The following is a 14,015-nucleotide window of genomic DNA, read 5'->3' on the forward strand; positions in this document are numbered from 1 at the left end:
GGGAACAGCTGTGGACTTGCGGGGGCCCAGCAAGTCCCCCACATTCTCTTAGGGTCTTAGCTCGCATCCTCCAAGTGCCGTAATGCACTCTTTCCCCAGCAGCACCCCGCCTTTCAACGATGCTCAGAGAAACCACGTTATTGGTCCCAGGCACCTCGGAATTATATTTAATTTTGGTTGTAGCATGAATGGAGCTGCAGAGGACAAGTTAGGAAAAACAAGTTTCCCTTTCCCACACTTTCCCAGCAGTCACAGAAGGATGTGCGGTGACCTCCCTTGCACCTTGCGGAGTTAAAACAAAACAAAACACCTTTCCCCGCCCTTTGCTAAGCACGACCCGCCTTGGGTCTAGGAGGTGGCAGGCGAATAAAGAGGGGATGAGGGAGAGAGGAACAGGAAGAGGTTAAAATCCAGCTGGAATGGACCTAGGGGGAGAAATTCTCAAGTTTCCCTACAGACTCTGCGTACCGGATCCCTTTTCTTTAAGGACCCGGGATCTGGGTGGCTACAGGGAGCGAGGCCTGAGGCTGCGGGCCAATGCATTGGCAGCCCCCCTGCGCCCGAGCCAGGTGATTCCCGGCGGCTCTGTTCCTCACCTGCAGGGGGCACCGCGAAGGGAAGAGGACCCTCCCACCCCGCCCGACAGCCACCTCCCCTTCCCACCCTCGGGTAGCGCTGACTATAAAGCCAGGCGTCCGAAGCATACAGAGAGATTTGGACCATCCCAGCCTGGGATCAGTGCCAGATCTGAGCTCTCCATCCGGTGTCCTCCTGCTAGTCCACCCCAGTAGAAGATCTGTAAGTAGAGTTGGTCCCTAAGGGGCAAGCCTGGGTGGTGGGTTTGAGCAGCTTCTAGAGCATCCTCCTGGGAGTGGGGACCCCGAAGGGTCTTGATTGTCATCTCTTATAAGGACAGTGGGAAGAAGCCCGGTATAGGATCATCCTAGACCTCCTGCGATTACTCCCAACTCCCATACCAAACCAGCGTCCCCAGGTTGCCTCTGAGCAGAACCACCTGGGAAAAGTGGGGTAAGCAGTTAAAGGTTCTGGTGGCTAGGCCCAATTCCAGGTATTTTAAGACTAGAGTCTAAGAAACAAACAAACTAGCCTACTTAAAAACCAACCAGTGTTTAGAGGCTGCAGAGTAGACAAGTGCACTGTGGTAGAGCACTGTAGGTCCTGGGTTCAAATTCCAGTATTGGGGATGGTGAGCAGACCCCAAGGTTATTCTGACTAGAAGGTCTTGGGATGGATAACCTACTGACCATTCCACAAAGTAACTCAGAAACATGGGTGAAAATATTGATAGCCCTGAGTACAGGCTGTGTGTGAGTGTTTTCCATTTGTTTGGGTGATTGTGCAGTGGATAGTTACTGGTAGACAAGACTGCTTATTATAAGATAAGGTTTGTTTCTTTCATTCTGTTCCCTTCCAGATCCCAGACTCTGTGAATTAACAAAGGAGCTCTACTCCAGGTTGGTTAGGGTCCCAGATGCCCAGGTGGGTGTGGAGGCTCCGTTTGCCTTCCCCACCTATGTGTGCACTGAATGAGCAGGCACTGGGTTTTGGGGCTCCTCAGTGGGAAGGTTACTCTTAGAACAGAGAGAGGAACTAGCAGGAGAAATTTCTGCTGTTCCTGTTCAGAATTGGAGAGGTCTTGCCATGTCTGGAAAGCACCCTTCAAAGTTATGTCTGTCAGAGAACAAAAGAAATTTTCTAGAAAGCCAGGTCTAGACTGCTTTGGTTCTGCCACTAAGAACTGAGAGAAGCTGCTGAGCTTTCTGGGAAAGAAGGGAAGTCCGGCTGTGTTTAGTAAATGGCTCTGCTTCATTCTGTTTCTTCTGGTGAAGGTTCTTCTCTTGTTCAGTTTACTTCAAAATGCTATTTTAGACTTGACTTAAAGAAAGAGAGCATGACCATACAGACCCATAAGTCTCTCATGGCAAGGAATATCTTCTCTTGTATGATGCTGTTGACGGCACACTTAACGAGCCAGATACGTTAGCAGCATTTAAATCGGTTGAGTTCTTCTAATCTTTTATACACCTCATCACAAAGATGATCATCTTGTCTTGACACCTCTTTGTCTTTCCTAAAAACCAAATTTGTTAGACTCCTGTTTCTGGTGGATTCACTTTTTGAAGAAGATTGAAACTGACCTTTTACCAATTTAAAATAACAAAGACTGTTCCCTAGAGGGATGTGGATGTGGTGGGAGTCCATGAGGCTGGGGTGATCCCAAAGTATGCCTGTACGGAGCCATCCTGGAGAAACCTGTGGATTTGCTTCATAAACACTATGGACTTTTATTATCATATCTGAAATAGAGCCTCTCTTCCGTACAAGGTAGTCACTATGGATTTATCATTACTTTTCTGTGGGAGGCTGGGCTGGAGGCAGACATGCCCTTGTATGGTAGTGTTTTCTATGAGGCCATCCCCAACCTCCTTGGCCAATCACCCAGCCTTGCGATGCAGCCTGGATGTCTTTCCCCTGTAGGGATGGAGGACACTTAGAAGGCAGTAAGGCTCCTTTTTCCTCTCTCTTCTTATTTGGAAGTTCTACTTGTATTTTTTCTTGGTGGAAATTAGCTCCTGTCTTCCATACATTGAATAAGAACAGGTGGTATTTACATCTGACGAACCATTGAGTAATTTTGAAACAGGATAAAGATTATCCTTTTAGAAAACTATATCTCATTTCAAATACTCAGAATCAGAAGGTCTTAACCACATTATTTTGCCAGGTATGGTGGCTTATGTCTAGAATACTAGCACTTGGGAGGCTGAGACAAGAGAATTAATGAGAGTTTGAGGCTAACCTGGACTACATAGCAAGTTCAGGCCATCCTGGAGTACAGTGGGAAACACTGTGTCAGAAACAAAGAAAAGAAAATCAAAACCCAGCCTAATGGTGCATAACTTCAATCCCACCATCTGAGAGGTAAGACAGGAGGCGCAGGAGTCATCCTCAGCTGCTTAGTGAGCCCAAAGCCAGCCTGGGCTACCTGGAAATCCTATCTTTAAAAATTTGTTGTTGTTGTTGGTCTTCCTGATCATTTTCCCATCTGCAAAATGAGACTGTTGAGAATGTTTTTGTAGCACTTGCTTAGACTTCTCGGAAGTAGAAAATCACTTAGCTAGGGCTGGATCCCCATGGCTGCAACAAAAGAGAAAGACTCCTCAATTGGAGTCTCCACAGTAGCCCTTTGGAACCAGTACTAATGGTCTTCACTCCATGTCATAAATGTGGGCTTTGAAAACTTTGTTCTATCTATAAAAGATAGGAGCTCTTACAAACTAAGATTCTTGTAACTCCAGAGCCTAGGGGATGCCCTTTTGGGAGCTTTCAATAGATGACCCATTTGAAGGGTTTGATCCAAGGCTGACACCAGCAAAGTTCAGCTGATGGTAATTTATAGGAATATGACTAGAAATGTTTAGGAGCATGTTCTGTGCGACACAGCTGATACCGATAAACCAGAAAACCCAAAGTGTGCTCTTTCCCCTAAAGCAGAAACTCACCCCTAATTTTCCTTTTGTGTAAATCTTTTTTTAAAGCCAGTTCCTTTTTGGAAACTTCTGCTATTATCAGCATACTTTCTGACCAGTCCTACTAGCACAGTTGTGGTCACTATTCCTTTAGACTCTTATTGGATCCCCTGTGCCCAGTAGAAGCCTGCCTGACTCTTACAGTAGCCCCTTTGCTCCCTGGTTCTCTTCCTGTCACTGGTGACCTTTAGTCACATTGACCTGCAGGCCTCAAGGACCAGGGGCACAGAGTTGGAGAAAGGCAAGCAAGAATTTGAAGGGAGAAGGAAACCACCCAGCAGTCTAGCAAGGGGAGGTCAGGCTACCATGATGCACCTGGGCTTCAGGGAACCATCCTCATCAGAATGGCCAACAGGGTAGGGGCCTGGCCTGTTCCACTCAGACCCACTTGAATTTGCTCTTTGTGCTATGGGTCCAATCCACTGTAAACTGGAAGTTCATTTTTAACAGCATCTGAACTGAACACATACAGACCTTCTTTCTTGTCACTATCCCTGAGCACAAGAACTGTGTTTGCCACCCTGTAAGGCAGCTGGGAGGTTGCTCAAGATGCTATGCAAACACATGGGAAAACAGCTTTTCACGGGAGGGACTTCAGCATCTGTAGATTGTGGTATCCAAAGTGCTCCTGAAGCTGACCAAAGAATAACTGTTCCTTCCTGCCCCTCCCCTAGTGAAGCATGCAGCCAACGACAGAGAACCTCAGAAGTGTCTTAAGCCACCAAAGGTCATTCTAGCCATCCTTCTGGTTCCAGATAAGCATTTCTCTCTCTTTTTATTTCCCTCTATTTTTGCCTATCTACATATGCACTCCTAACAATCGTTCTTAAATAGCATTCTAAATTTGTTTCTAAGCCAAATTTCCCTTTTATTCAAATCCTGGCATTTTAAAACCATTTTTCACCTTATCACAAATCTTCACTATCTTTTCTATATCTTTATATCATTGTAAGCTTCTTTTTATCTGCTGCATAGTAATCTGTTATATAGAAGTTTGATAGCTTACCAAATATATACTCTTAATAAAATATACTTGGTATATGACACCATGTATAAATAGTGTTTGGGGAAGTACCTATGTGTGAGTTAACTGTTGCTTATCAGAAATGCCTAGGACCAGAAATGTTCCAGACTTTTCTTTTAAATTCTTTTTGATTTTGAGATATTTGCATATACATAATGAGATATTCTGGGAACATAATGAGATATCCTGGGAACATAATGAGATATCCTGGGAATGACGGCCAACTCTGAGCACTAATCCTTTTGTTGTTCTTCTTTTGATTTTTTTTCTTTCTTTTTGATTTTAGACAAAATCTCTCTATGTTGTCCTGGCTATCTTAGAGCTCTCTGTAGACCAGGCTGCCCTTGAACTCACAGAGATCCTCCTGCCTTTGCCTCCCACATGCTAAGATTAAAGGCAAGAGCCATCACACCCAACTGTGAGCACAAATCTTGATGCTTCATCTTTGTTTTATGCAGATAGCTGTATAGTCATTACATTCGATTCTACATTTTCATTGTGACCTGCTACATGAAGTCAAATATGAACTTGTCTACTTGCACAATATTGGGCCTCAAAAAGCTGTGAGCCTTCAAACCTTTAGGGTTAAGGATGTTTAGCTTGTATACGTCTCCTTGGCTTGTAAACTCTCTTCCTGTAATCACATGAGTTTCCAGCAAAGAGGTGAATAGATAGCACATTGGGAATCAACATCGACTTTAAATGGTCTTTGAAAGAGACTGTAGATATCTGCCTGGACCAGCCAGGCCTGTGTCTCAGCACCTATTTTAAACATTGTTCTACCTGAGCTGTAAGATGCAAAACATAGTGGGGCTCCAAGGGCCCAAAGGCCCTGAACAGGACTGACCTCAGTTGTGTGGAATGGGGAGAGAAGACAGAGAAAAGGAGGGAGGGAGGACAGGCCAGGAATGGAAGGTGTTCATGTGTATGTGTGCATGCAAGTAGAACCCACATGACTGGCTGTTGGTCCTCACATACCCTCCACCTTGCTTTTGGAGACAGGAACCGTCACCTGCCTGGAACTTGGCAAGTAGGCTAGATTGACTGGTTCCTAAGCCCCTAGGACCCTCAGGCAAGATTTCAAGCACATATAACAACAAGCTCTTTCTTTTCTTCCTTCCTTCCTTCCTTCCTTCCTTCCTTCCTTCCTTCCTTCCTTCCCTCCCTCCCTCCCTCCCTCCCTCCCTTCTTTCTTCTTTCTTTCTTTCTTTCTTTCTTTCTTTCTTTCTTTCTTTCTTTCTTCTTTCTTTCTTCTTTCTTTTTCTTTTAAACATAGCTTTTGAAGCTCTGACTCAGGTCTTCAAGTGTCTGCACGGCAAGCACTTTGCTGACTCACCAGTCCATGACCCTCTCCCTTAATCTCCAAATCATTTTAGTGGGAGAGACAGAATCATTTTACTTTAGCCATTGGAAAGAGCTTCCTTCTAAAGCAGCTTGAAAAGCCTTTGGGATTCTCAGAGTGTGTGTGTGTGTGTGTGTGTGTGTGTGTGTGTGTGTGTGTGGTGGTAGTAGTGTTACCAGGCCATTGTGATGGGACAAGTTCTTATTCTCTTTCTCCTGAGGAGGTGCCCTGGGGGGCCTGGGAGGTAGTAGGGAGGTGTGTGGCATTGGGACAGGGAATGAAGACAAGATTTACTACTGAGAATAAAAGGATTGTTAGATCCAACAATCTAACAAAAAAGGTCAAACTTTTTTTTTATCTTTTTATGACCTTAGTTGTGGTAACAGAAAAGTAGGAATATACGTGTTGTTCATGTCACAGAACCCTCATAAGATATTCAAGATCATAAATGTGGGTCATTCCTGCTCTGATGTCCAGTGAGTAGGGGGGCCCTGAGCAGATAGATGTAGCTAAGTGATTAGGATGCTTGCCTAGCATGTACAAAGCCCTGCGTTCTACCCTCAGCACCACACAAGCCAGGTATGGTAGGAAACACTTGGAGCTCCTAGCATTTGGTGGTAGGACCGAGAGTTCAAGAGTTCAAGTCCATCTTTGATTATGTAGTGAGTTCAAGGTTAGCTTGGACTATAAGAGACCCTGTCTCAAGAATGACAGGGGCATGTGATGATGATTAAGAGCAGATTCTAGCCCCAAAGTTCTCCTGGGGCAGCGTGAGTTTGAAGAACTAGTGTGTCTAGCATGCTCTTCTGTCTCTTGGTATGCCAAGTGACTTTCCAGACCCAGATGTGGCCTTGAGCTAGAACTAACATTATTGGGGCCCTTTAGGCTGGCTTACTGAGCTGCAGTTTCGGCTCCAAGAACTTTTTTTTTTGTAAATTTCATATTTATTATAACAAAAATTATGACATGTCCATTTGGGCATTCTGCTTCCATGTAACTCTGGATGTGTAGAAGGTCTAAGGGACTCTATACGTGCTGGACACGACCCACACTGAAGATCCAAGAACTTTTTGTTTTTGTTTTTTTTGTTTTTTTTTTTTTTTGGTTTTTCGAGACAGGGTTTCTCTGTGTAGCCCTGGCTGTCCTGGAACTCACTCTGTAGACCAGGCTGGCCTCGAACTCAGAAATCCGCCTGCCTCTGCCTCCCAAGTGCTGGGATTACAGGCATGTGCCACCGCCGCCCGGCCAAGAACTTATTTCTTATCTCTATGGTATTTAAAATCCAGACAATTTGTAGGATGGGAATGGGCATGGTGGTGACACCTACACTCCAGGAGGACTGCTGCTTTGAGACCAGCCTGGGCCAGAGCCTGGTGGATGTAGCTCAATGGTAGAACACTTACTGAGCATGTACAAGCCCTGCGTTTGATCTCCAGCACCTCAAATATTGGCCAACTACAAAGAATAAATTTAGGGGCAGGAATAAAGCTCAGATAGTTGAGTGTCTGGCTAGCATACACAGAGCCCCAAGTTTGCTCTCCAGAACTCCAGAAACTGGATGTGGTAGTGTACGTCTATAATCTCAGCACTCAGGAGAACATTAAAGTCAGTCCCAGCTACATAATAATATGGGGCCAGCCTGTGCTACATGAGATTTTATCTCAGAAAAGCTTTGGTTTCAAACTGGGGACAGTTTTCCCTCTGGGAGTGCTAGCTGGCAGTGTCTGGACCTCCTTTTGATGTCACAACTGGGAAATAGTGGATACTGGCGTAGGGTGGACTGAACTCACACTGCACAGGGCCAGAAAACTGGCCAGTGCCAAGGCCAATAGTACAGGGTCTGAGAAAACTGACTCTAAATCAGGAGTCAGAGCAGGACCAGGAGTTAGAATACTAAATGTCACTTCAGTCTGTCTTGTGGATCTCTACTGCCATTGTCCTTCTGGTTCTAGCCATCATTTCTTTTTGGTACTGGGATTTGAACTAGGGCCTTGTGCATGCTAAGTAAGTACTCTGCCATTGTGCCATCCTAGCCTATTTGGTTGTTTTGAATCATGGTCTCTCTTTGTAGCCCAGACACACTCAAACCCACTGTCTCCTTCATCACGGGATTACAAGTGTGTGCAGTTTTATTGTTTTTCCTTCCTCCCTGTGTTTTATGCAGTGTCTGTCCTGATATTTCTTGCTGTATTGTCACTGTCCCCAGTTTTTGAAAATTTCAGGCTCTGATCAGAGGCTGAGACAGGTTCTTCTGACAATAAACCAAGTTACCCTGAACTTCCAAACTGCCAGACAGAAGCAGAATGTGTCCTCTGCATGCCTGTAATTCTTTTTGTCCTTGGGTTCTCTGCTTGCCTCCTCCAAATTCTAAAAAAAGAAAAAACAAAAATAGACAATTAAAAAAAAGAACTTGCAACTTTCTTCAGAAACCAGCTAAAAGGACCAACTGCTTTGCCTCTGTGTGCCTCAGTTTCCTCATTGATTAACAAGTGATGACATCTCTCTTGGGTTGTTTTGCGATGCTGAGGATAGAATCCAGGGCCTAGGGTATACTAGGTGCCCTGCCTCTAAACTATACTCTCTAGCCTTAAAAGTGTTGTTTGCATTGTTACTGTGTTTTATGGTGCTGGGGATGGGAACCCAGGGCCTGGAGCATACTAGGAAAGTGCACTGCCTCTAGGCTGTACCCTGGACATCTCCTAGGGCTTAGTTAGTTAGCTAGCTAGCTAGTTAGTTAGTGGCTTGTTATTTATTTAGTTAGTTTAGAGCTTTGTTATTTATTTATTTAGTTAATTTAGGAATTAAATGAGAGAGTAACTATCACTCCATATGGTTTAGCAACTATTGCTGGTCTAATTAATTTATGGGACTCTGTGAATTCTTTCCAAGGCAAGTGCATGTTCACTATTGCTCTGGGAGCCCCTCCTTCTCTGCATGATCACAGAAGCAGAGTGGCTTCCCGATTATAAATCTGCCAAAAACTGGAAAGTCCTGTCTAGGCTCTGCATCTTAGTGATGGGAAGGAAAGATGCAGCGTATGTGTGTGTGTGTGCGTGCGCGCGCGTGCGCGCCCGTCACATACATATGGGTACATGAATGTACATGCTTCAGCCCTGAAACAGAGTTTCTCACTGAGCTGCTGTCAACCTCTTGCCTCCATGGATCTGCATGTCTCCAACCCTTCTCCAGTGCTAGGTTATAATTATACACGGCAAGACTAGCTTTTTATGTCAGTTACTGGAATTTGAATTCAGGTCTGGACAGCTGCTGTTGTCATTTGCGCCCTATCTGCCGGCTTGATCATTCTCAACTGTGTTCAAAAAGCTTCCTTGACCCCATTCTCATCACTCCTTAACCCCAAATACTCCTGGGCATCAGGCTTCCAAAGCACCCAGTCTGGAAACCAAAATTTCAGCTTACTTGGTTTTGACCAAAGCAATCTTGTGCTTCACAACTGTCAGAGCAACAAAGCCTCAGGAAGCAGCCAGATGACTTCACGCCTTTTTTGGCCAGAGACTCAAACTTTGCACTTGATCTTGTTTGTGCTTTTGAGTCCTCTTTTAGATGAGGTTCCTGGAAAAGCTAATCTCCACGTCTTTTCATTTTCTGTTGAACATTTCCTGATGTTTTCTAACTTAATTGCAATTTAAAAAGAGGCAGCTTGCTGTTCAGGAGGAATGACACAAACACTAGCCCTCCAAGTGACTGGAGGCCATTTAAAATGGGCCATCATCTGTTACAGAAAATGTAAAATATACTTTATACTATGTGCTTAAAACACATTTTGTTTTATTTTCCTTTAAAAAAAGATTTATTTACTTTATGTATGTGAGAGTACACTTTAGCTGTCTTCAGACACAGCAGAAGAGGACATCAGATCCCATTACAGATGGTTGCGAGCCACCATGTGGGTGCTGGGAATTGAACTCAGGACCTGTGGAAGCGAAGTCAGTGCTCTTAACCACTGTGCCATCTCTCCAGCCCTTATTTTGCTTTAAAAAATTTTTTAAATAAAAAATTAACATTAATGTCATGGGTGTATGTGCGTGGGCTCACATATGCAGTGGTACACATGTATTATATGTGCATGAGCTCATCTATGCAGTGGTACGTGTGTAGATATGTGCATGGGCTCACAGTGCAGCGAAGCATGTAGATATGTGCATGGGTACACACATGCAGTGTTGCATGTGTAGAAGTCAGAGACAGCTTGCAGGAGTTGGTTTGCTCTTTTCATCATGCAGGCCCTGAGGATTGAGCTCAAATCAATGGCAATTGATGGCAATCCCCTTTATTCCCTGAACCTTCTCTCAACAGCTCCTCACTAAATATTTTATTACCTTTTGATTTAAAAAAGTTTTCCACAAAAGCACACAACAACAAAAAGATCTCATGTAACCCCAGGGTGGCTTTGAACTCCCCATGCAGCTGAGGATGACTTCAAATTCCTAATGTTCTTGCCTCTACCTACTAGATACTAGAAGGCGCCATGCCTGGCTTCTTACTACAGAATTTAAGAAATTATCTAAAATAAAAAGTGATGATGTGTGCTTGTAAGCCAGGCACTCAGGAGGAAGCTAAGGCGTGATGACTGTGGGTTTGACGTCGACCCGGATTACACAGGGTCTCGTCAAGAAATCAACCTGCAACTTTCTGAGGCTGGGGCTGGAGAGATGGCTCAGTGGTTAAGAACATTGGCTGGTCTTCCAGAAGACCTGAATTTGGTTACCTGTGCCCCCCCATGGTGGCTCACAACCGTCTGTAATTTTAGTTCTAGGGATGCAGCTCCTTCTTCTGGCCTTCTCAGGCAGGCACATAACTACACAGACATACATGCACAGAAAACACATAAGCATAAAATAAATAAATTAAAAGTTGAAGAGTTTTTTTGGGGGGTGGGAGGTAGTTTTAAATAACATTCTATGTTTTGTAATAACTACATTTAATTTTACTAGGTTTTTAATTTAAGGTTTTTTGTTTTGTTTGTTTGTTTGTTTGTTTGTTTTCTGTTTGGAACAAGGTTTTATGTAGCTCAAGCAGCCTCAAAGTTGTTGTATAGCCAAGCATGGCCTTGAATTTTTTTTTATACTACTGCCTTCTCAAGGGAAAGCATTTTAAAACAGGCAAACCAAACTTTATCTTTTAGCTTTGATTTGCTGTGCAAGTATATAGGGTAAGTGTTATCTTTGTGTGACTCTGTGCATGTCTATGTATGTCTGTGTGTATTTATATTTCTCTCCCTCTCTCCTCTCCCCCCTCTCTTGCATGTATGTGTGAAAGACAGAGAGAGAGAGAGACCAGAAGTTCTCTCCTTCCACCCTGTGGGTTCCAAGGATAGAACTCAGGTCATAAGGCTTTGCAGCAAGCACTTTTACCCACTGAGAACTTCATGCTGGCCTCACTCCCTATTTTATTTTATTGGTGGCAGTAGTACTTGCTTTTGAATCCCATCTGAAGGCTCATTTTTGTTTGTTTTTTAAGGCAGGTCTTAACTCTGTGACCTATGCTGGCTTAGAACTCACAGGAGTTATCCCATCTCTGTCTCCAAGTGTTGGGATTGCAGATGTGAGCCACCATGCCTGACTGCTTTTGAAAGCTACTTATTTTTTTTTAACTTCCTTTTCTCTGTGTGTGTGGGTCTGATTAGCTGTGAGGTTAGGTGGTATCAGCCTGATCCACCACTCTCCAGCTGATAGTCAGTCTTAAAATGAAGGGTCTGGTGGCCGAGGAAAGAGCTCAGCTGCAGAAAGCATGAAGACCTGAGGTCAGATCCATACACCTACATAAAAAGCCAGGCATGGTGGCATGCACCTATAACCCCAGCACTGGGGAAACAGAGACAGGAGAATACCAAGAACTTGCTGGTCAGCCAATCTAGTTTAATTGGTGACCGCCAAGCTCAGTGAGACCTTGTCTCAAAAATAAGATGGAGAGTGACTGAAGATGATCTGACAGCAAGTCCTGGCCTCCATACATACACACACACATACATACATACATACATACATGCATGCATGCATACATATATACATACATGCATATGTGTGAACTCCCTCATGTGAACATATTTATACACAAACATATGCACACACTTGTGCATACAGGAATACTGTCACACACATTAAAATACACATACATATACAAAAGTCTACACAAACATATGTACAGTATATAAACACATTCATAAATGCATACATATACCTGGTACATGCATGAATGCACACGGTCACACATATGAGTGCACACACATTCACACATGGACACATGAACATATACATATATGTTATATTTTATATTATACCCCATCACTGGGCTATATCCCAGTACAAGTTTCAAATGTTTATAAAAAGAAAAAAAGCCTATTATCTATAATGTTTCATAACTCCCTTACCTTTTAGTCCTCAGTTCCCGGCATCTCTCCCTGCAGCAGAGCTTCATTTGGAAACAATTCATATACACTTTATTTATTTTTGACACTGAGGATTGAGCCCAGAGCCCTGTAAAGGTAAACATACTTTCTACCACCAAGCTGCATTCTTTGCCCCTTTCCCACCAAATGTTTTCAATCCAACTATTTTTAGTGTATTCTTAGATTTGTGCATCCAATACTACAAATTCAAGAATATTTTTATCCCCTCCTCCCCAAATAACTGTACCTATTAGCTGTTACCTTGTGGTTCTTCCCCAGTTGCTAATTTACATTGTTTTTGTGGACTTGCCTACTCAGGACATTTCCTATAAACGTTACCATGCCATACGTGGCCTTTCTTTCAGCACCGGGTCTTCAGACTCAGCACACTGTAGCAGGTGCAGCACTCTGGTGCCTTTTAACAGCTCAGTACTGGTCTACTGTATGGATCTACCACACTAGTTATTCATTCGTCTGATCATGGTCATGGGTGGTGTTTCTACTTTGGACCTGTTATAAGCTTGCTAGGAATATTTATGACCACATCTTTAGATGCATTGATACATTCATTTATCCTGAGAAAAGATCCTGGATCATATGGTGGTTCTGTGTTCAAACATTAGAGGCATCACCATTTATTTTATAACTGGCATTTAAGATTTAGGTATCTTCTAGCTGGGCAGTTGTGGTGCACATCTGTAATCCCTGCTCTTGGGAGACAGAAGAAAGTGGATTAGAATGTGAATTAGAATGAGTTCCAGGACAGACAAGAAAGCCTGTTTTGAAAAACAAACAAACAAACAACAACAACTACAAGATCTAAGTATCTTCCCATGTCAAAATTTGCAGACAAACTTCTTAAGCACCAAGTAGTAGTTCACTATAAGAAACTGCCATGGTTTACATACCTCGTCCCACAAATGTACCCATTACCCTGGATTGTCTGGGTTTCATTCTGAGTCTCTCATGTCATTCCTTACCTGAAGGGTCTCAGGGTCATTGCCCCTCTTTGATAATATAAGCCAAACTGCAGGGATCAATCTTATTCTTTTGTGGGATTTTTTTTTGTACTCTACATCCCTAGATGTGGAGGGGTGAAGTGAGAGCCTATTTGTCTTTAGATTTTCCTCTGACCCTGTCTCTTCACTCCACAGGGGACCACCAGGCACCATGGCACAGAAAGGGCAGCTCAGCGATGATGAGAAGTTCCTTTTTGTGGATAAAAACTTCATGAACAGCCCCATGGCCCAGGCTGACTGGGTAGCGAAGAAGCTGGTGTGGGTCCCTTCAGAGAAGCAGGGCTTTGAAGCAGCCAGCATCAAGGAGGAGAAGGGTGATGAGGTGATCGTGGAGCTGGTGGAAAACGGCAAGAAGGTCACAGTGGGCAAAGATGACATCCAAAAAATGAACCCACCCAAGTTCTCCAAGGTGGAGGACATGGCAGAGCTGACGTGCCTCAATGAGGCCTCTGTGCTGCACAACCTGAGGGAGCGATACTTCTCAGGCCTCATCTATGTGAGTATCTTAGGGCTCACTGAACTTCTTTCAGTCTCCTTGTGGCAGAGAGGGGATTAGAAGTGTGTTTGTGTGACCTGGTATGGCGCATATTTTGTAATTGCAGCATTCAGGATGTTCATGTAGAGGATCAGGAGTTCAAGGCTAGCCTGGGCTACACAGTGAGATCCTGTC

General features: G+C 43.9%; 1 protein-coding gene across 4 annotated transcripts in view; it reads left to right on the forward strand.

Annotated features, from left to right (window-relative positions):
• Positions 1-668: 668 nt before the first annotated feature.
• Positions 669-14,015, forward strand: part of Myh11 (myosin heavy chain 11) — a 98,552-nt gene continuing 85,205 nt past the window's right edge. For 3 of the 4 annotated variants that reach the window (XM_028778328.1, XM_028778330.1, XM_028778331.1), the window contains exons 1-2: positions 691-798; positions 13,481-13,841. In XM_028778328.1, coding sequence (XP_028634161.1) covers positions 13,497-13,841 — 345 coding nt within the window. In that variant the 5' untranslated portion in view covers positions 691-798; positions 13,481-13,496. Of the gene's footprint in view, positions 799-13,480; positions 13,842-14,015 lie in introns of all 4 variants that reach the window. The other variant, XM_028778329.1, reaches the window with a different exon arrangement.

The sequence above is a fragment of the Grammomys surdaster genome, unplaced genomic scaffold, assembly GCF_004785775.1.
Source record: "Grammomys surdaster isolate TR1022 unplaced genomic scaffold, NIH_TR_1.0 334, whole genome shotgun sequence".
NCBI classification, from domain to species: domain Eukaryota; kingdom Metazoa; phylum Chordata; class Mammalia; order Rodentia; family Muridae; genus Grammomys; species Grammomys surdaster.